At 40.1% G+C, this 22,972-nt stretch overlaps 1 protein-coding gene across 1 annotated transcript in view; it reads right to left on the bottom strand.

Moving 5' to 3' along the window:
* Positions 1-22,972, bottom strand: part of EIF2B3 (eukaryotic translation initiation factor 2B subunit gamma) — a 100,191-nt gene that overhangs the window by 56,409 nt on the left and 20,810 nt on the right. The window contains exon 4 of the mRNA XM_062003961.1: positions 17,899-18,010. Within this exon, the coding sequence (XP_061859945.1) occupies positions 17,899-18,010 (112 nt within the window). The remainder of the gene's footprint in view (positions 1-17,898; positions 18,011-22,972) is intronic.

Raw genomic sequence — 22,972 nt, 5'->3', positions numbered from 1 at the left:
TGTAAGCCATGTTATTATACACATTCAATGTAATCATCTTATGCTACAGTTAAGGCCAGAATGACAATAAAGTAGATTATTGTGCACTATAACCAATTCAATTCCAACACAACAGGACATGGCTTAGTCACTTGGTTCAGATCTGGTATTTGATCTTATTTTTCTTATGCTGGGCTAAACTGTGATTTAAGAGATTTAATCAAGCTTTGGGAAATGCTTTCTTTGCTAAAGAAGGAGAAAGAACTAAAAGTCTGCACCTGGCAACCCTAATCATTCAGCTCATTTTGCTTCCTGCTTCATGGAAAATCACCTTAGTAAATAATTGTTCCCTACAATCACCAGGGCTGAAAGGATGACAATACATAAGAGGAACAAGTTTTAAGCAAACAGCTGAAGCTGGAGGATTGTACAGAGGCTACTGAAGAACAGCAGCTCCTGCTGATCCCTCCTACGCCAGTTCCCAAAGGGCTGAGCAGTAGACATATGATATATTTTCTTAAATCAAATAATTACAGTAAATGCATGGGAAACGGTGAAACTCAATACTAGGTCAAAGCTGTAGGTCACTAGCAATATATAGCTTAAGCACAGCAAGGCTGCCACAATTTCTTTATGTTAGTGCCCTAGACTCAAAGGCAAACAAAATGGAACTCAGCAGCATGACTAGCTGATCTCAGCCTTGCTCCATCAGGCTCCAAAGACCTTCTGCACCTCCCAGGTAAGGTGGGTTTTACTTAGAATCTATGATCTGCAAAATCTGGGAATTTAAGGTAATAGCATGCCTTTAGACTACCAAAATAAACAGGCAGAAAGAAATCCTTCCTCTCCCAACCTTAAACTGCAAGTAAAATCGGAAGTCAAAACAAGCATTAGAAGCATTTCCATTTTACAAGGTCCAAGAGCAGGAGAAACTGAAGCTTGCAGATTCCTTAGAGGTTTCCCATTGTGAGTCACCTACCTCATGAAAATCAACTACTTCTGCACCACCAATTTACTAAAATGAAAAATTCCTCTTAATTTAAACGTGTTCTATAGGCCATACCTGATCACTCACCTTCCTTTGCTAGGATCTTTGCCTGACCAACAAACAGGCCCTTATGATGGAAGCTGCCTATTTGTGAGTCTTTAGAAGATATTTCCACTCAAACAATTCTTGGGATTGGAGAACAACCTGACAGCAGACAGAGTCTGCTGTCAGACAGAGTCTGACAGCATAGCTTGAAGAAGAAAGGGATAGAAGAAAGAAAAGAGCAAAACATGTTGTGCGTCAGACAAAGCAGCATCTGGCTCCCCCCAAGACTTCCAGTCAAGAAAGCAAGAAGACCTGAGCTTTGAAATACAAAAAGATGAGAAAAAAAATCAGGTGTTACAGTTTAAATTACCAAAATGTACCCAGATGCAGCCCATGTGGGATGCCTTCCACAGTGAATCTGGCAATGCTCATTTCCTTTATCTGCTGTAAGTGAATTATACTTAGCTTCTGCTCTTCGAGAGTCTGCAGCTTCCTCAGTGGATGGTTTGACCCGTGTTTTCTTTCTATTTCCCTTTGGAACACACTGCTTCTGCCTCACAATAAGCTTTTACAGTCATATCTGTTCACACTTCAACTCCATTGAAACCTGGACCCTTTAGCATTAGGCAACATGGTAACCACACTTCAGCCTGACAAGATACCAACAACTACAAGTGTCAAATATTTAATCAGATAACTACAGAATGGTTTGAGTTGGAAGGGACCTTAAAGATCATCTCACTCCAACCCCCTGCCATGGGCAGGGAAACTTTGCACTAGACCAGGTTACTCAAAGCCCTATTCAAGCTGGCCTTGAACACTTTCAGGCATGTGGCATCCACAACCTCTATGGGCAACCTGTTTCCAACGCATCACCACCCTCACAGTGAAGAGCTTCTTCCTAATACCTAATCTAAATCTACCCTTCTTCAGTCTAAAGCAATGGCCCCTTCTCTTCTCCAGGTTCTCTCAGCCTCTCTCCATAGGAGAGGTGTTCCAGCCCTCTGATCATTTTTATGTCCCTCCTCAGGATCCTCTCCAACAGGTACATATCCTTCTTATGTTGGGGGCCCCACAGCTGGATGCAGCACTGCATGGAGGGCTTCACTAGAGCACAGTAGAAGGGGAGAACCACCTCTTGATCTGTTGGACATACTTCTCTTGATATAGTCTAGGACACAGTTGCCTTTCTGGGCTGCAAGAGCACGTTGCCAGCTTATATTCAGTTTTTCATCCACCAGTATCCCCAGCTTTCTCTCAGGCAGAAATTACAATGGACATAGAACTTGGTTTTGACACCACTGCAGAGGGAGCCTGTTTGTGACTGCCAGGACAAGGCTGCTCAGCAATGCTGACAGAGTACATAGCAGTTTCCCTTAAAATGTATTTTAATTCTAAGGCATCAGCAGGCAGATTTGATCAATCCTGCTTCCCTACAGAAAATCAGAGTGGTTTTCTGACTTGGCTACACTGAAGTCACGACTCAGTCTGTATATTCAGAGATATCTCAGACCAGCCTGGATTTAGGGCAAGATCAACCTTGAGCCACGAGATTTCAGGACACAGAGAGCTCAGGACACAATAAGCATTAGAGTACAGCCAAATTCTGAAATGACAAAACACCCCAAATGATAGCCACATCACACAAGAAATACGGAGATACTTGCAGTCTTTTCCAGTTTAAAGGGATCTATACTATTTAACTTATCAGCTAATATTTTGACAGTATCAAATAAGAACTTCATTAAAACAAAGCCTTAAAATTAGAAAATGCAGCATTCCTTTTGTCAAATTTAAAATCAGAGGAGAACTGAAGTCAGACTGAAGCCACTTGCAGACATATTTCATGCTTTCAACCCAAAATAACTTTATGATTCATTACTTTAATAGCTAACTGGCACTTTACAGAACACCATTAGAAATACCATAGGATGATGAACATAAGTATCAGGGAAAAAAAAAAGAATAAAGAAAGAAAAATCTATTGTTACCACAAGAAGAGCTTCACATCCACCCAAAGTCCAAATCTGCATTTTTAAATGAGTAATTACAGTGGTTGTGACCACAGTGGATTGGTTTCTGGTTAGACCAGATTATTCATTATTTAAAATTTCCAGATTTGTTAATAGCTATAACAGAAGTTATAACAGCATGACTTCAGCAATGAAATAGATACGAGAAATGTCATGAATTGAGACTTCAGTGGTCTCTAACAGCCAAAGCAGAAGACCCATTTTCACCACTGATCACAAGCTGGTATTGAAAAGCAAGACAGAAGACAGCAACTGAACCTTCCGTTGCCTATGTCACCTGGGGTAGGGAGTTAAATCTCACAGCCTAGATGCAATAAAACAGCAACTAACAGAGTTCAGATGTCCCTGTAATTTGCTCTTACAACAGCTCACAATGCAAAGACCAGAATGGCAACAAAACCAATCCTTTTCCTTTACAAGGCTAAAACTATGGTAGGACGATTTCCTCATCTTGAAACACTTAGCCTAACAGAAAGCAAAAGAAAATGGGTAGTGGATGACCTGAAGATTATCATATACAGTTTTACGGGAACCTCAACTACTGTTAAAACAAAACAACTTCTGTTCCCTTCTTGCCTGGAAAAGACTGGGACTATTTCGTCTGTGGTTGTGGACTGTTTCAGTATTATCCAACTGCATAACGAAACTAGTGTCAAAATTAAGTTTTAAATGGCTTGAGGTTTATAGGAATTAAAGAAGGAAAAATTAAATTTGAAACTCTGCTTGTTTACTAGCACTAATTAAGTATGCCAGATTTCTGGGCAAGCTTCCTAGCCTGTGGCTACTACGTTACTGGCTTGTAAAAAGCAGTGGAGAAGAACACAAGTACAAAGCACAAATACAATAACAAGAGATTTCGTGTACAGTCCTGCCCTTAGTTTATAAAGAAGAAAAATGTATTAGAAACAATCTGTAACTTTAAAGACCTGTGCTAACACTCTAGACTGTATTAGTAATATAAAAAAGAGCCAAGTCTACAATGGTTGCTTTTGCAGAGAACAGTTTGAAAAAAAAACAACAGAGGGGTAAGAAGCAATAAGCACAACCAAAATGAACAGGAAGCCTTAAAAGACTAGTTTACTTCTAGAAATCCCATGCTTCTAGGCTCTGCTCTCTAATTTGCTATAAAAATAAAAGAGAGTATTTGCACTTCAACAGAAGATGTGGCTTTGATTATTCACACCACAGAAGCCGCACTCCTTAAAAATAGCGGGTTTCTTTATTATATTGGAATTCACTAGAAAATAGGTTTATTCTGAAGTGCTGGAATTTCACATTTAATTTGAGGCAAGGGCTGTACCATAATCATACAGTCCATTTAGACTCTCAACTTTTAAGACAGATAGTATCTTTCAAAGGAACCAGCACAATGAACTCATAGTCTATGAGGAAGCTACAAACCAACCAAGGAAGAACAAACTAAAGCCAAGCTCAGACAAAAGGAGCCTCTGGAGACTGCTCATCTCATCACACAGGTGAAACGAAACAGAATAAAATGCAATGGTACCAGCATCATATCCAGGCAGGCAGGGGCAGGAGAAGGAGGGACAGTAAGATCTCATGGCCTAAATACTGTTCTTTGCACATCCTTCTTTCAGGAAAGGCTCCCAATTTACTCTCCGTGGCTGAAGCAGTCATTTCTACAAAAGCAGCAAACAACTCTTAATGAAGCAAGACTTGAGGACAATTTGCTGCCTTGACAGCTTTGAAATGAACAGCCTTTCACAGCAACTCAAATTAATGTGTGTTCCCATTGTACAGTAGTCTTGCCCAGCTTTAAGGAAACCAGGAATTACGCTTCAATAAAAATTCAGTCACGCAAATATTCTGCTATAAAAAGAGGCACAAACATATAACTCTGACTTCCACAATCACGTACATGAGGCAAAGGGAAATGATATAAAAATAACCAGGTTTTTGTTTACATCTCAGATTTACAAGAGCAATTCCAGAAACTTCCACAGAGGCATTGATTTAATTAGCCTGCATAGCACACTTTATTTGTATTCAGATCTCTGACGTACATTGATAAAAAAGAAACAAATACACAATGGATACACACAAAATTGTTCCCTAAAATTTTTCCATGCCCAGATGCAGGTAAGAATTCTCAAACACACTTTCATGGGCTCCTCCTTACATGCAAATGATAGGTTTTTAATATATACAAACTAGGTATGTTTTCAATTAAAAACGTGACTAGATCGATTGGATCATATGTTCTTGCAAACCAGCCAAAAATCAAATATAAACTGAAGCCCTGAAGGAATTTCTGGAATTACAAACCATACAGCACAACACTTCTACTTCTGGCAAGCAGAATCACCTCTCCTTTTAAAACAAACCTAGAAGCAACAGCCACGCATAAAAACACACTGTCATTTAGCAGTGAAATAAATACAGTCTCAGCTTAGCAAGTAAACATAAAACGAGCAAGTAAGAGCAGAGCACTTGCTTCTTACTTTTTGGTAACTGTTAATCTCAATTTTGTGTCTTACTATTCCACTGGATGACAAAATTGGTTCCTCTGAGATGTGAACGTTGGATTCTCCTCAGGACACAAACAATAGTAAGGAGAGGGGCATTTTTGCTTAGGGTAACAAACAGGACTACTGAGAATGGGTTTCTCAAACATTTTTTCCAGTGTATTTTGATCCACATTAGTATCGACTTTGTCTGTTTGTCCTTCCTCACGTTAGATTTAAATACCAAAACATCCTAGAATTTGGGGAATAAATATTTAAATGTGAGTGTAAATAAGAAGATATTATGCACTTTAAGAGACAATCTACAAGTTCAAGTTGGTACTTACCTGTAAGGAATGCTTCCGAAGCTCATCAACTTGTCTCCTCTTTATATAACTTCAGCTAGTTCTCCACACCCATGCTCTACCCAGCCTGGGATCAACAATTTTGACCACTGAACTTACACTTAGAAATTAAATCAACCTTTGCAAAGATACAGCCCCGACATCTTTCACTTGCATACATCACAGTTGTCCTTGACTCTCCCATGTGCACAGCACACAACTGGCGCTGGCCTCAAATCACTGCAGTGCAGCACAGCATCCCATAACCCCTGCTCATTCCAAGCCATTTAATGCTGAACAATCCAATTCAGCTTTCACTTCTTCACACAGTAACTTCTCAGACACTGACCAATGATGAAAAACACTCATCACCATCATGTCAGCATTATCTAGAAACCTGAGGAAACAGCAGTCTCCTCAGATACCTAAGGCTCTGGATAATCCAAATCTCAGTGGAACTAACACTTATGACCAGTTTTCTTATTGTCATTGTAGGAGTAGTTGAAACAAGCAGTAGGAATGCAAGCACATAGTGGGTAAAAGACTGAAGACTTCCAGAAGTCCTGAATGAAAGCTGTGAGTCATCTCCACTGTGGACACAACATGTTTTCGTTCAGGCAAATTAAGAAGGCAAAGTACAGAAAGAGTGTCAAAGCAAAACTAGCTTTTAAGTCATTGTGCTGCAGTCTGCTCTGAGCTTTGTGTCACAAAGACTCAGCACTAGACACCTTTCTCAGAGGGTGCACAAATTCATATCCTTGCATCCACACATCTTTCTGATATGTACAAGTTCATATCCTTGCATCCACTGCCTTCGAGATGGCGAATCAGTTACAATGTCAGAACACAGAAATGAAGGACCAACTAAAGGGACAAACTTCTTTGCAACTGTGTTTCAGCTCTAGTGTTTGGTATTTCTGTTGTTCATAGCATTGACTTATAGGTTCATTATATCTTCATTTATGCACATGACTTTTATGAGGCCATTATTTAGCAGAGCAGAAGCACCTTGTTTTATTACATAACCTGTAATTCAGAAAACATTAACTTTTTCTCTTTATGGAGAAAATTGTCATTAAAAAAGTGAAGAAACAGATCACACACAGCAGTCCAAATAAACTCAGAAGATGCTTTACAGCAGATCACTTATAAAAAATAGCTGTCATGCTTTTAAAATGTTTAGGAGAAATGAAAGGAGTTAGTCTTTGGAACGGTTATCTCCTAAAAGCAATTACTTTTCTCTTGTTAAAAGTAAGCTATCTGAAGAACAAGAAAAGATTATACTCCTGTTTGATAATTTTTGCTGGAACCTGAAAGTGTGGACCAAAGCTGTAAGTAAGGGTAACAAAACCTCAGTTCTTATCTCAGAATGTAAAAGCTTCCATCAGATGGCCAAAGGGGAAGTGGAGAGCAGCATACAAATGTGAGGAATAAAGAAACCTGAAAATAACTTTTTCTTCTTTATCCAGTTACATGGACCCAAGAAAGCCCACACAACAGTACTGTTTCTGCACCAGAACTGCCTCTTACCATATCCTAAGCATGGACTCAGCCTGGGAGCTGCTCTGCTTGCCCAGCTCTGCAGTTGCCAGACTGGTCTGGCCGGGCAGCAGTACAGCCACTCGCATGTTAGCTCAGGTGCACTGCTACAAGCTGTGCCAGACTCAAGCCAGCTTTTGTAAAACCAGCTCATGCACAAGCAAGGAAGCACCTATCTACAAATTTGATCATGTATGCTCAGGAGTGGTGGCTTGTTAATGCAAAAGAAAACATATTTTATTTTTCACTCTATGCCCAGTGCTTTTGTATGAAAAGCTGTAGAATTAGTACACTGAAAGGAAATTAGAGACAGTGGAGTGATAAGAATAGCAGCACCTGACAACGTAACACACAAGAAAGTATACAACAATACATTAAATACTACTGGCATCTGACATGCAGAAATGTAAGTGCTGAAAATGAAAATCTAAGTTTAAATGTGATCTGTAGCTCATGCTGTACACAGTGTTACATCAGCTGCTTCCCACAGGTCGCTTTAACTATTACTATTCTGATTCTAAATGTAGGAAAGCCAACAGTTAATATCCTGTACTCAAAGCAGCATTTTACATTTATACTACCGGCATAAACATTCATGAATTATGATCCTATGAGACAGGAAAGGAATACTGTGCTCACTTTAAAAAGTGTGAGACACAAACACTGTGGACTTCTGAAGGCCAAGAAGCCATGTGGATAAGCAAGATCTCTTTGCATATTAATTACGAGACATTCTTAATGCAAACAGGAGACAGCACATCAAATCTCATGTTAAATTCTACCCTTTCTAGCACTAGATCACCTGTAAAACAAGCAAACTTGCTTACTCTAATGGTTGTCTACAACAATCGAACATTTACATTTGTCTTTTTTTCCCAAAGACAAGAACAGATTACTGAGAATTAAGGTCAGATAATTTTTCTGAAAACCTTTTAAGTCAGCAGGGATATGAGAAGCCATTTTTTACCCCAGACACAAGGTTATTCCTGTCACATATGAAAGTCTGGAGTCTATATAAATCCCTAGTAGCATAACCCCTTCTTTTCAATTGACAAACATTAGGTGCACAACAAAAAAAAACCTGCCAAAGTCTACTTTTCTTCCTTCATATAATAACATCAATCAGAAAACACACAGAATCCTGCATTCTACAGCTAAATTATCACAGGGTACATCTAATCCTTAAATCTCAAATATATACTATTTTCTCAAAGGGAAAGACTTGGAAAAGCATACCAGCAAGCACTAATTTGTCTTACTGATCTACCCCCTCAGTAGCCAGAGGCTACCCTTTTAACTACACTGACTTAACAAAAGAATCTAAATTGTATAAATCAATGTCTCAATTAACATTTTGTTTAGGAAGAGTTACAGAAGAGAAACAGAATGTAATCATTTGCTAGCACAGTGGCTCCAGAGGTCTGGGAGCGAATGCAAGAAGAATGGAGTTGAATGTGGGAAGAGTCCATTATTCTTTCAATAGCGTCTGGTGCTGCAAAATATGTGCTTGCATACTTTCCTACTTGAAAAGCTTAAGTCTTCAGTAGCTCCTTGGTCTGGGAAAATGGCAGGCACCCAAATACTAACCCAGGGATCTAGGAGGAGATCTACCTGAAGAATAGTATTTTTCAAGTGGCCTTAGAAGTGAAAAGTGGCCATAAAGAGAAGTCTCATTCCCAAGGGATTTTATTCCTTCTGTCTGGCTGCTGTTCGTCAGGTGCCGTTCCCCACACACATCCCCAGCACATTCTAATGCAAGAATGGAGAGAGGGCCTCTCTGAAAATAATCACACTTGTTGAAAGACCTGCCCTGCATAAATATCTCCAACAACAGTACAAACAGAAATCAGACTTCTTGCCCGATACTTTAGCTGAAATTTATGGCACTGCTGGCCATGATTCTGTTATTACTGTTCTACCTGGCGAAGACTCAAAGTCACAGGAGTGGGAAGTTCAGAGGTGTTTTCAGAAACCATGTAGCTCATTCAGAGGAAAAAAAAAGCACAACAACCAAAAAAGCATACCTAATTCTACCAATGCTGTACCAATGCATTACTGAACAAAGCTAGGTACACATGTATGACTACGTGTACCATGGGAATGGGATAGAGAAGGACACATATGGCCCCTGAAATGATATTTAATGCTATACCTTGGGAATAATAAAGCAAAGAAAGGGTGGGGGGGAGATCAAAAGTAATACTGAAGACACTCTCTTGTGCTCTTGCAAATATCACCAGCTGCTGGGGGATTTATATGCAGAAAAAGCAGAAGCTGAGCTTTAACTTAAATGTCCCTTGCTTTCTTACTGGTTTGCTTCCAACTCTCTAAGTTAATTAAAGTCCATCAGCTATTTTTTCTGTCTGAACACCCTAAATGACTCCCTTTTAAAATCCCTGTATTGACTGACCCAGATTTTTTATAATCCTGAGCTTCTACTAACCCCAAGTACAAATACTGTGACACAAACGTTTCTTTAAAAGGTTAAAGGATCTCAAGATGATTGACCCAAGTAACACCAACAGCTATTGCTGGCTAACATGCAGGTATGTGTAAGTTACACTTAGAATGAGTAGTTGTGCAAGAGACAGTCCTGCATTGCCAGTTCACATATCAAGGTCTAATAGTCACCTCCTCTTAATTCATAACAGAGTATGTCATATTTGGTGACTGAAGAAGGAGAGACTCCTACAAGAAATCTCCAAGACATATGGATAAGAAGTTTTATTGCTTGTGAAAGGAATCTCTATCTGATCTTCTCTGGCTGGGGAAATGGCACAATAAATTTGATGAAGAAAGGAAGGATTTAAAGCCAGAGAAAATTTGGATTTCTCAAAGCATAAACACAGAGGACGTGCTGCCTTTAGGAACAGATCTCTGCTATTTACTCGATCTACTGGAAGAACTCTGGGGTGCATGTTGTAGCAAGAGACAGGAAAGTTTGCTACGCTCTTCATTTCCTGTGTAACTCCAGAAACTGCCAGCACAATGCTGTTTGAGGAGAACCACACCATGGCTATTCAAGAGGGAATTCAGCATTGTATTCTGAATGAATGGAAACATTTTGAAAGACATATATTTGCTGTGAGTAAAGTAGACTGCAAACCCAGTAAGGATCGTGGGCCCACGTACCGTCAACCAACTAGTTGCATATTCCGACTCTTTCCATGATGACTTTCACAATATTCTTAGCAATGCTAAACATCACAGTAAATCCCTCAGGCTAGAGTTCACAGTAGCCATGAAGTATAATAAATCAGCACTAAAAAATATTACACAACTAGAGTTCAACTGACATCAAGTGTAGCTAATTTTAACGCAGAGCCGATCGCTTTTAGGTACCCCTGCAAGTCAGTGATTTGAGATCTCAATGACCAGGATGAAGGAAAGGCTCTTCAAAGTCCAGGTTTCTTAAAATAGACTGTATGAATGGTTCCTTGCAAAAATCTTGTGGGTATTTTCCCTCCAGACCACTGTAAAAATCTTCTGCTAAGCATCACAATTTACAGGATTAGGAAAAAAACCCTCAGTAATGCAGAACAGTGAGGGAACCACAAGCTTTGGCTGGGCTTGTTGCATGCCAGGACCTCAGCCCCGAGCAGAATCAGACCTTTCAACCGAAGAGGAACAGCCCCATGCCTCATTTCACCCTTACTTTGCTTTAAACCAGGCCGTTTTCCTCCCCCCAGCCCTACATATTCCACATTGGCTGATAAATTCCCCAACGGCGGGTGTTAACTAACTCCGCATTCCAGTCTGCTCTGCGTCATGGACTTCCACGGCCCGCTGATGAGGAACACATGGCGGACATGTGGTCGGGGAGAGCCTGACAGTGCTCGCACAAGCAAGGATAACTCCTCTGACCTTTGGCTTCTTTTATCCTCTCCGTACCATCCCAACCACACAATAAGGAGCCTGTGCCCCTCTGTTGCGTACTGGTCAGTCTGGGATCACTGGACACAGTGACTTCAACAAGCAGCTATGCTATGGCTGAAAACATAGGCTGAAAGCAAATAATTGATCATTCTGTATCTCTCCTCTAACCAGACCATTCAGAAGAACTTTTAGATCATACGGTGGATCAATTAGGATAAATATGTCTCCAAACCAACTGGTGATGGCAACGTTTCCCATCAACTCCATGAAAGAAACTAACTCACAGTGTTGCTAAACAACACACAGTGGCAACTGTATTAAAGTACTAAGACATCTTTCTAAAAGGAACAGACCATTTATCATCTTTTCAAGACTCAAACCTGGCTTGGACTAACAATGAGATTCAACTTCAATGCTGTCCAACCTGATGACTCATCCAGAGCACTGCATTTACCAAGTCACATGGATTTGAGGGTGTCCAAGCAATACAGTCATCCCTTCCTCCTTTGAAACTTCTGAAAAGTAAAACCAAATCAGGGGCTAAGTGCTGGTCTGAGACTGCAGCAGACAGACAGATGAATGACTAATGACAATCCACACAACATACATTTACTGACCATTAGAAACCAAATGCTGAGCCTCATGCTCTCTGCTTTTAGTCTCATGTCTGCTGCAACTCTCTCAGGACCTTACAGTAAAATGAAATCCGTTGCCAGTAAGTCTTTCTATGGCTACATTCAACAGAAGTTCCTGATAATATTCCAGGTTCTAAGATTCATGACCTCTTACCTGGACAAGCTGTCAAGACATAGCATGACCTTCCTTTTATAAATAGGACCTGGATTTGCTGTACATTCCTTTCAACCCTCTTGCAACAAATTAATAAAGTAACACAGCAGCAGCAAGACACACTAAAATCCTGTGGAAGCAACTGTATTAAGATCAGTAGGGCTATGTTCCTTAAAACAGAAAGTCAATGTCTTACTGACTGCTTTGATAGTATGTTAAAGTTTATTGCACAAGCATAACATATAACAGCATCAAATTAAGACGTTCTCTTTGTATTTGGCCAGATTGCTTTTAAAATACAGCATTTTTGAAGCTGAAAGCTACACTCATCTCTAACAAATTCACAGAAAAAGCAGAGCAAGCTGAGCAAAGTTTGAACACATAATAAAAAAAGGGTAAATTTTCTGAGAAAATTAATGTCTTTTAGTTATACTCTTAGTGAGCTAAGAAACTTCTACACAGGCATACAAGACCTCCAAGGGCATCTTGAGAACATCTATTCCCAACTCACGCTTCAGCTCCTCACAGGCCAGTTTTTCTTTTTTTGCCTGAAATGTTCAGCAATATCCTCTTTTGTAAAGAAATATGATTAAAGATACATCATCATTTTTAAAGTGTGGTTATAGTCTGAGAAGTTAGTGTGTAAAAATCACACCCTCTTATTCAATAGACCTAGCTTCCCTGTTTCAATTCAGATCAGATCCGCTTGCTTTACTGGCTAAAATAACTTTTTACAACTTTCTAAATTCCTACTAGTACTGTGAAACCAATTCAGTCCTGAGAAGGGGAAACAGATTCTCTTCTGGCCTGTGCATCTGCAAAAGGATTATTACTGAAATCAACACATACAATTTCTATTCTTGTGGTGGAGGAGCCAAAAAGAACCTGACTTTTATTTCTGGATCAGTCAGAAAATGTTATTTTTATTTATGAAAACCTGCTTCTGCAGGGGGATTGGACTAGATGATCTCTAAAGTTCCCTTCCAACCCCTACCATTCTGTGATTCTATGAACTGCAAGAGTAGCTCTGGAGTACCAGGAAAGACATGAAGATCTATGCATCACAATCAAAACATTACATTTTAGAAGAGAGAAAAAGAAAAAAATAACATATATTCCATGTCACTCCTCAAAACAGCACTTGAATGCAAAGGAAATTTAGTAACAAAAGCTGCTAAGAGTGAAAACTAACAATTTTTCCAACATGGGAACACTTGCAAAGCTAATACATAAATATTCATCCTGTAGACAGTTGAGCCCAGGAAGGAGTTTTTGCTCCCCAGTCTGCCCTTAGTTGTTCCTTAGGATTCTTCTACTGAGTTGGGTTATTGCAGCCCTCCTTTTGCTGCCAGTGGTGCTGCTTGTGGGGATCTCTCCCCTACACACACAGTAAAAGGAACTAAGTTACCCAGGTCCTGCTGATTATTAGAAGTAATGCAACTCATTTTGTCACATGGGGCTTATGAAGTAGAGTCATACATCTATCTGGAGTAAGCTGGAGGTGGTGGCCCCCTGCACCAGCACAGTTGGATCTGGCAGAGGATACCTGCCCATGATGTAGTTCAGGATGCTTTACACAGTGAGGCATTTGCCTATACTTGTGTCATTCCCAGCCTTCCTCATGGAAGAAGAAAAAAAAACCAATCCAAAAGATAGGAGTGACAGAATATTTCAGAGATGCCAGTTTCCCAAGGAGGGCACTTTCTGAGAACAGAAACACTAAGGAAGTTTCAGTGTGTTTATATTTGATCCACTTATTTAAAACAAATTATCAGCAGAAAAAAAAAAAGAAGCCATATCCCAAGGCGACAGAAAGGAAATCAAGTGTATCAAAGCTATTCCTGAACTCCCATTACCTACCCACTTGGCAACGTTGACTTTTGAAATTATACTACACCATTCATTTTTACTCTCATGATGCAAGAGGAAAAGGAAGAAAAACTCCCCCTCTTACCCCCCTCTCTTTATTAAAATATCTTAAAAACAGATCTGGATTGTTACTTCAAGGTTCCTAATGTTAGTACTGTATATATTTATAGATGAGGTATTCCTTTCTGTCTGAAGCACATGAGGTAATAAGTAGCTGGAATTGTCACGGTGATTTATGAACATATTCTCTGGGAGAAGCCCTGCACCTGCGCCTGTGCAGACAGAACACCCACGAAGGCTGAACTCACCCTTACACAGCCCACAAGATCTTAAAAGGAAATGCTCCAAATTTAGACCTGCTCCAACAGGTGTCTTTTACTGTCTCACTTTGCATGACCATAAATATCAGAGGTGGAGCAAAAAGCTCCCTGTCCATTGTAATCGTGCTTTGAAAACAAATACCTTTGCCCCCTCCAAAAGCAAAGGCAGCCGCTATGGAATTCTCATCATTTCCTCACTCCTTCATCCTGCCAAGACCCAAGTCAGAGAGATGTCACCAGCAAAACCAGGCTCCAGTGATGAGCACATAACTTTATTTTTTTTTCCTCTTCAAACAGCCCTAAGCTGGCTCCAAAACTTCCCCAAACTGTACTTCTTTCATGCTAGGATCTCATCTTGCAGTTATTTGCCAAACTGAATGACATGCACAGGCTGTTCATGGCTTTTTATAAGCTCTCATTACCCAAACAGGGAACCATTTCCTTGAAAATACCTTCCCCAGCAGCATCAGTCTCTCCAGGCATCACTAAAAAATTTGTCTCCCGGCCCACCCTGATGCACACCAAAATACATATGCCTGGATGGATGGCTTTGATACAGTTTTGCACTTGTTTACTGGAGGGAGGATGCTACCTGTGGGACTTGTCATTAACAGCAGGGCAGAAAAAAACCAAACAAACACCACAAAAAGGAAATTTAAGGGTTGAATGGAAAGCTTTGGCAGATTTGCTCTGGCAAGCAAAGGACCAGAATCCAGACTCTTTTCTGTGGTGCATTCTCAACACCAAAACAGCTATCTGTATGTCCAAAACTCCAAAACAAAATAAAACAAAAAATCTGGAAAAGAAATCCTAACCAAACTCTGAAAAAGAGTAACAGGTTACACCACCAACTTTGAAATTGTATTAAAATGTTTAATTCAGTCACACCTTCATTATAACAAAATGTCTGAGTCAAGAGGTACTCAACAGGTACTCAGGAAAATGTGTGTTTTGCCCTGTCCCTCCCCACCAGCTGCTCTTTTATGGCAGGAAAGTGAAGAGCGTGAAATCCAATGATAGGAAGAAGGCAAAGGTCAGGAAAAAGGTTTTTCTTGAAGGATTTAAATTAGCATTCTACAGCTTTGAATGTTTTGTCAACACAACTTCCCTCCTGTGAGCAGGGGAAGCCAAGGGTCCTTTGAACCATTTCTGTATGGGATCTAGATTTTTACCAGTAACAAGATTCCTAGCTTTAAAGAAAAGCTCATCTTCCCTCTTCCCATTCCTTTCACCACTCCCTCCCAGTCCCTCCTTCCACCCCCCTCCTTTAAAAGGGAGAGAAAGAAAGAAAACAGAAAAAGAGAAGGATCTGAAGAGCAAAACAAGCACTGGAGGAGTTCTAGAGTTCATGTAACTAGACCACTGTAGCCCTTCAAAGGGACCATTAGAAGCAAAATAAACAAAAGCAACACCCTCAAGATGTCTATTGTATTTTACAGAGGAACAAATGAGTGTACTGGAAATTCTCACGTCCTGCCACACAGTCTGTTATTTCACCAAAACAAAGTCCAGAAATCAAGAAACAGCCAACATGGTAGCTGAAAGCCAGTCACTTCAAGTGATCCATGAAGAAAACAAGATTGGGCTTGCTCTCTTTTTTTTCCCCCCTCTCCTTTTCTCCTACTATGATGTATTAAAAAAGACTTCAAAGATACGTTTTAAGTGCTCCTTTTGTTTCTCACGTGAGAAAGCCAGGGCTTGAGCAGGTCTAGACAACACAGTGGTTAAAACATGATTAGCTGCCAACACTTTGTCTTCTTAGAGCTCTCACAGTTGTTGCTACCCTGCAATTGCCTCATTTGAAAATACTTGACAATTTACATATACTGTTTTGCTTCCCTCAGAGTTTCTCCATGATGGCAGCTGTAAAACAGGGAGTGCACGAGCACCAGCAGTAGGCAGTTTCAGATGTCAGAGGCTCACCCAGGTGGATACTGGCCCAGTGCTTCTGCCTGATGCTTCAAAACATCTTTTTCGTTCTTCCTTCTTTTTAAAGACTTAGCAGATCTTCTCCCTTTGTGCTTCTAGATCGGCCTAGCATCTGTACATTTTACTTGAAGGGTGGCTAGTACTTTACACTAGCTTTCATAGCTGTGCATTGAGAAATACAAGAAAGACTGGCAAACATACAGATTTTAATCCCATCTGTGTATCACTACCACTACATTCACCAAATCCCAAACAGTTATGCTCAAAAAGATCTGAAGACAATGTAACTGAACAGGTGCTCCTGAAGGCAAAGTTTGGCCTGCAGGATAAAGCCTGATTAATTTAGCTGTAGGAATGAGAATCCTCTGGTCAGATGAACCTGTAAAATCAGAGGTCAACTAAGATCGCATATGTTACAGCAATTTTTAAAGTCATTATACCATAGCCACCCATTAGTGCTAGGGAGAAAGCCATAAAGACAAGCCCATCACTAACAGTAGATAAAATATTCCTCCCTGTCCCCAAATAGATCTGTTAGTCTTCCTTTGTGCAAAACCACAGAATGCAACAGTGCTGAATTTCCTTCACTAGGCAGATCAGCTGCTGTGTGTGTACAGATGGATTGCCTGCAGCTTGGGCCCTGCCATGTCCAAGAAAAATCCAGGAAAGCACCAGTGGGAACACACTGGGATAGGCTTTTTCCATCCCAGCAGTTATCAGGGCTCACTCTTGACCACCTTCCTTCTGGGGTAATCCTTAAACTTGGGCAGGAGTGGGGTCATCTTTCTATGCGCACACAACACCTCCCTTGCATCTGGTAGTAGGATGTTCAAGGCAAGATTACACCTCGCTGTTGCCTACAGCACACACCAGAGGCATTTTCACAGAAGAGATTTAACTGAGAGCACACTCCAGATGTCCACATCCTTGACTTACAAGGTCCACATGGAAGAATTTTCCAGCTCTCAGATGGCTGCCTCACAGGTGCCTAATCTCACAGAGGCGAAAGCCCGTCAGCCTGGGACAGACTACAAAGGCTGACCTCTCAAGGAGCCAGCAGAGCTTTCCACAGAATATGTCAGACAGCATGTGTCTGAGAAAACCAAAATCACTGTACAGAAGAGTGTAAAGAGCAATAACTCATCTCTCCTTCTCCTACTCATGGATATGAATTACACTGTGCAGGAAGCTCAGCTATTGGTATATTCAATAAATTCAGCCACGTCTCCCATGCAGTTTAATGGTGGATGCAACATGGATTCTCTAATGAATCTTTTTGGCCCTGGAAAAACAGATGAGGCTTTGTGCCTTATATGCAGAAGAGTGTCATGAAATTCAGCAGCCTCTCTCGGACACTCTGTAAAACCATTTGGGACTCAGCCAATGAGATGAGCATTTCATTTACAGACATAGGTTTGCCACTTCTGATTCTCTGAATCTAAACTGCACCTGAACTATAGAGATGCTGGCTTCATTTCAAGCAGTCACTTTTTCACCTACTCCTTTTCTTTCTCTGGAATTTTTCACAATAAAGGTATCAGACAAGCCTATCAACTGGTTATAATGATGTAATGAAAATTAAAATAGTGCTCCCTGAATACTGCAAAAGCTGCTTTTCATCTTCCCTTCTCATCCTACTTTGTCTCTAACCATCACTTCAAGTCCAAAGTTATTTTCCCCCATCCTAAGTTCGGTTTCTATTAAAAGGACCCATAAGCTTACTTCTGAAGGATGGATCTTTTAATGACAAGTTCTTCATCCAAGTCAGCTTCATTAGCCATGAAGAGTAATCGTTTTCCCGTGTCATCCACTCCAATGAAGTCACGCTGCTCCACTGAAGTAGAAAATCAAACACAATCATTATATAACACCATCTTAATGCAAGCTGGAAAGACAACTGGGACCACCAACCGCCCCCAAAACGTGAAATACTCCGTTTCAGATTAACCCAGCAAATCAATGAATTTGCAAAAGTTACCCACAATATTTATTAACTTCTTTCAGTCAGAGTAGCTGGTATACATCATAACATTGAAAATACTGTTCCTGCAAGCTTTTTGCATCCTTTTCATGAAGATGCCAACTACAGGTCCTGACATGCAACACTCCATCTTTCGCTGAGCTTTCCTTCTCTCTCTCTCTTTTTAGAATAATAATAATAAAAAACCCAGCTACCTGAATTTACACAACAACAAACCCAAGGCAAGCAGAGAGTTCTTCAAGATCCAACTGCTTCTTATTATAAAATCTCTCCCCACTAGAGTGAGGTGGTCTGGAGAAGATTGTGATTTCAGTTAAGACATACATTGCAAGTGATCTCCTATTTCAGATAAACACTGATAGCAACAGAAAACCTAAATCATAGACACAAACACACATAAAAGAATAGATTCTGAGACTCCTGCCACGGATATTTCTGAGTGGGTTCAGTTGGTTTAAATATCTAATCGTAAAACTGCCAACCAAGAGAACACCTAATAGTCACATATATTGCTGTGGCAACTGTCATCTCACGTAATCAGTGACTGTGCATTAACAGTGACTTTGGTCTACTGAAACGTAAAGCATTTGGTTTTTGAACAGTTTTCCACAACATCTGAACACAGTGGTGGCAGCTTATTCTAACTTACACTTTGTAGCATGAGCCATCACTCTGGTAGCAACTACACAATGATCTTTACAGGAACATGGGCTGTATAAGAATGTCATAGGATACAGTTCTAAGAAAAACCTCTTTTCTTCCACTAAATACTCTTATTTTGGACCAAACTGGCAAAAATTCCATCCCCTAAGTTCTAAGCCTTTAACCACATTGAAGTAAGAGTATGCTCTACAAGTGGTTAATTCTTTAAGATCTTTTCTCAGCCAAATTATTTTTAACCCTGTTTTCCCCAGTTCAGCCCCATCCCTTACTTTACTTTTAGCCAGTCCTTCAGAGTTACCATAGCAATAACCATATCAAAACAGTCAAATCTACACAGCTGTTGAAAGTTCTCATTTTGGCAGTCTTTGATCCAAGTGATCAAGCATATCCTCTTCAGAAATCTCCCCATCCCTTCTCAGAAATCAATCACAGAGTGAAGAAGTACTAAAATAGGCCTGAACATGTAACACTGTGACAAGTTAAGTACAACTAGGATAAAGCTCACTTGCTGTAAGAACTGAGAAATAAGTCTTGACAGCAGTGCTGATTCCCATGCTAAGGAGGATGATGAAGTCTGACAGTAGGAGCTAATCAACTGTTGACACTGCCACCTAAATGGGGTCTCCTGACAGGCTAGTAGGGACCCATTTTCCTCCATCAAGGTATCAACACGTCAGTCGAAGTTCAGGTGGTGGCTGCCCATCTCCTGATCATTCCTACAGTAACACAGAACACTGCTATGGCAAAGCTCTATGCAGTAAGTAAAAGGGAAAACCAAAAGTGGATGAAAACAGAACAAGGTACGTGATTGCCACCAAACCAGTTTCTCTTGACTGTGTGGATAGGCAAGGAAAAAACCCAACAGTACAATCATGTGACTGTGCTATTTTTTGGGTTTTGTAGCAGATGCCAGGTCAGGTTTTTCCCTGTACTCTGGCAATAAATACCATTACTTTTGTAATTTAGAAAAGACAAAACTTATTACTAAAATCAATTACCCAGAAGTAAGAGAGTGCTGTTTCAAATCATACTGGCATTCTTAGCGAGGGAAAAAAAATAAACAGAAGAACAAACACATAACTAGTTTACAAAATCCCTGCAAGGAAAGTATGAGAAAAATGTTAAAGCTGCTGTGACCTTAAGCAAAAATATTAAGGTATAAAAATGGAATGGAGGATGTGTTTTGCCTCCTCATGATAAGAATTTGACACAGCTATTGAAATTTATTAATCACCTTAGAAATTAGATCCCCATCAATTTTAAGGGCTGTGATGACCTGAAGGAATCATGACATCACATGAGAATGGAAGTTGAGAATTCAGTGATGAGAAGAAATAATTGTCAGTCAGATTTTCTCAAATGTCTTTTAATCAAACATAATTAATTGATATTTGGGAAAAAAAACACCCCACACCTTTGTTAAAGATTTCAGTTAGAGAGAGAATTCACACGAAGCAGCAAGACCACCAAGAGGTCTTCTGGCAAACAGAGGGAATACCAGTGATGACATGCCTGCTGCTTTCAAGACAAGAAAAACAAGCAGGAAACAGTCACAATCCTCATCTTTTCTGCCTTTCTCTATAAACACAAAGGTTGAGACACACTTTTCCACCCAGTCCCTTGCAGGTCATCTGTAAGCACATGGCTCCAGTCTGGGTGTCTGAATTCCTGACACTCTCTGTTTATTTGGGTTACTACAATTTGCTAGCAGCCTGCATTTGTTTTTCTTCCCTTTTATTGCCACACCTCTTATTGATCAATTTAAAAAGCCAATGAGATGATTATTGTCAAAATATGACAATACACATAAAAGCCAAAGCTGTAACTGGCAGCTGAGTTATGTCAACCATTTCAGGAAACCAGCAGTATGACTTTATGGCTGCCTAACAGCGTAATTCATGCTAATTTAAAGACTGTTCTTTATGTGACGTTCTTGAATCTTCACTAATATCCTGAAAGCAACAGCTTTGTATTGGATTCCATGATATTAAAAATCAAGCCTTGTTGCTCCTTCTCAAAAAACGAATGGATTTGTAAGTATATAAAACTGCAATTATATCCAGTGGCCTCTCAGGACTAAGGATCCACTCCCTAATATTAATACTTGAACAGTATTTTTTAAGTACATGGAAACATACACGTGTCACAATTTACAGGAGGAGCTAATAGTGCCACATACAATGAAAAGTTGCCTAACACATTCCACATTCATGTCTTGTATTCAGTTGCTTATAAGCGTCATCAAAATTTTGACTGTTTGGGATGAAATTTCCAATGTCAGGTGTCTGCCTTCAGAGGAACATTTGGAAAATTTCAGGAAAAACAATTCAGCTGCTTCTAAGGCTAAAGAAGAAAACCCAAATGTTTTAGCCCAAGTTTAAAACAGTTATATGGCGCTTCCCTTGAAAAGCTCTGGTATTCCAGTTCTTTGCAAAAGCAACATGACATTCAGCACATCAGGAGTGTACGTTTTGCCATCTGATCCCACTATAAAGCACTGAAAAACTGCAGTTTCACATGCAAAGACCTCAAGACTTCTATTTTTGCTGCAAAAATTTCTGCATATTTTATTCTTAAGGTTGTTTGAATTCCTCAGCTGCTAGAACTGATCACATAGCAGGTGCCATCTAAGGTCTTCTATACCATCAGGTGATACAAAGCCACGTTGTGATGACTCCTCAAGGGGAAAAAGCTTTATCTGTTGTGTTTTTGCAAGCTGCTCTTTACAAGGAAATAAAAGAGCATAAAAATGAGGATTCTGCAAGATGGGCTAGAAGGGAAAGAAAGTAGTCTCTGGCAGAAATTGAGACTGTCTGAGAAAGGACATTGGACCACTGAGACAGGAATCAGAAGAAAAAAGGTGACTATGGGCAGATAAATGAAGCATATCGAGATGAGAAGTCAGAAGTGAACAAGGGATGGGACTGCTAGTAAAAGAAAAGAGAAAGAGAAGCTCTGACTCTTGACAAGGATCCTTGAAGGAGGAGATAAGAGAGAACAAGCATGGAAGTTGGTGGTGGTGGTGGTGGCAAGAAGCAAGCATGGGAAAAGAGAAAGGAATGACTTGGACAGCAATAGGGTTCATTCAGTCAAATAGGAATGAAAGGCAGAGGGGTTTGGTGCCCCCTAAAATGTACTCTCCCTCTAGAACCTGGAGAAGAACCCAAAATTCCCATCTCAGTACTTCCCTGCCTTTAGAAAATGACTAAAAAAGGTCTGGTAGGGTTCATGTCTCATCCAAGGCAGTTCACACAAAAACAACTTACTAGGACAGCTCAAGTAGAGTAGCTTTGAGCAGGAGACCTCACCACCTAGCCCCAAAGGAAAACACTGTGGGTGTCAAAACACTTCCACACAATGGAATTTAAACATTTTCAAGTTTGCTCTTTTACAGATCTGAGAAGTCAAATTTTAACAAGTCATATAGGAAGTTATGCTACAAAGTCATGCCCAGAGACATTAAAATCCAAGCAAATTAAGAATGCATGTGCAACCTGATGTGTTTATATGTGCAAAGAGTCTTCAGATGATCTTGTTTATCCTAACAGACCTCACCCTGTGTGTTCTGAGCTCACGTACTGGGCAGCTCTATGATGTTTAACCACAGACCCATTAGTTTATAACTCCTAAAAGCTCAACTCTGTGGTTGTAGTAGTGCTCTTGACAATGTTTCATGTGCCATTACCGCTTAGATTGCCTCTTCAAAAACAGGAGGGTTCAGAGCTGTTTGAGAGTCCAAGTCCAAAATGCTTTCAGCCTTACTAACTTCACACTTTGTTCCAGAGAATCTTTTCATGCAGAGTCTAAGCAGCTTTCTTTGAAAGTGGAGGAAATGTGTTTTTTAAGACACACACATAGTCCAACTGTTGGCTTGCATTTCACTCCTCTCTCAAACAGTTTGAAGCTGTGCTTTCTTATTCATATTACTGTAATGCCTCTGAGCTTTAATCCCGGACCAGGACCCACTAAAGCTGGCAATAATCAAGCCTCAGTAATTTAAAGATATCATTAAAAGAAAATGAGAGGTAGGTATGGTATGGGAACAACTGTATGGTATTTTTACTTACATGCTAAAAGTATTAATGGGGATAAAAGCCCTGCCCTGCCTTACAGCAGTGTTGTGAGGATACATTAAAGATTACAAGGCAGTAA

This window comes from Colius striatus, chromosome 10, assembly GCF_028858725.1.
Source record: "Colius striatus isolate bColStr4 chromosome 10, bColStr4.1.hap1, whole genome shotgun sequence".
NCBI classification, from domain to species: Eukaryota; Metazoa; Chordata; class Aves; order Coliiformes; family Coliidae; genus Colius; species Colius striatus.
This window is presented reverse-complemented; position numbering and strand designations above follow the sequence as displayed.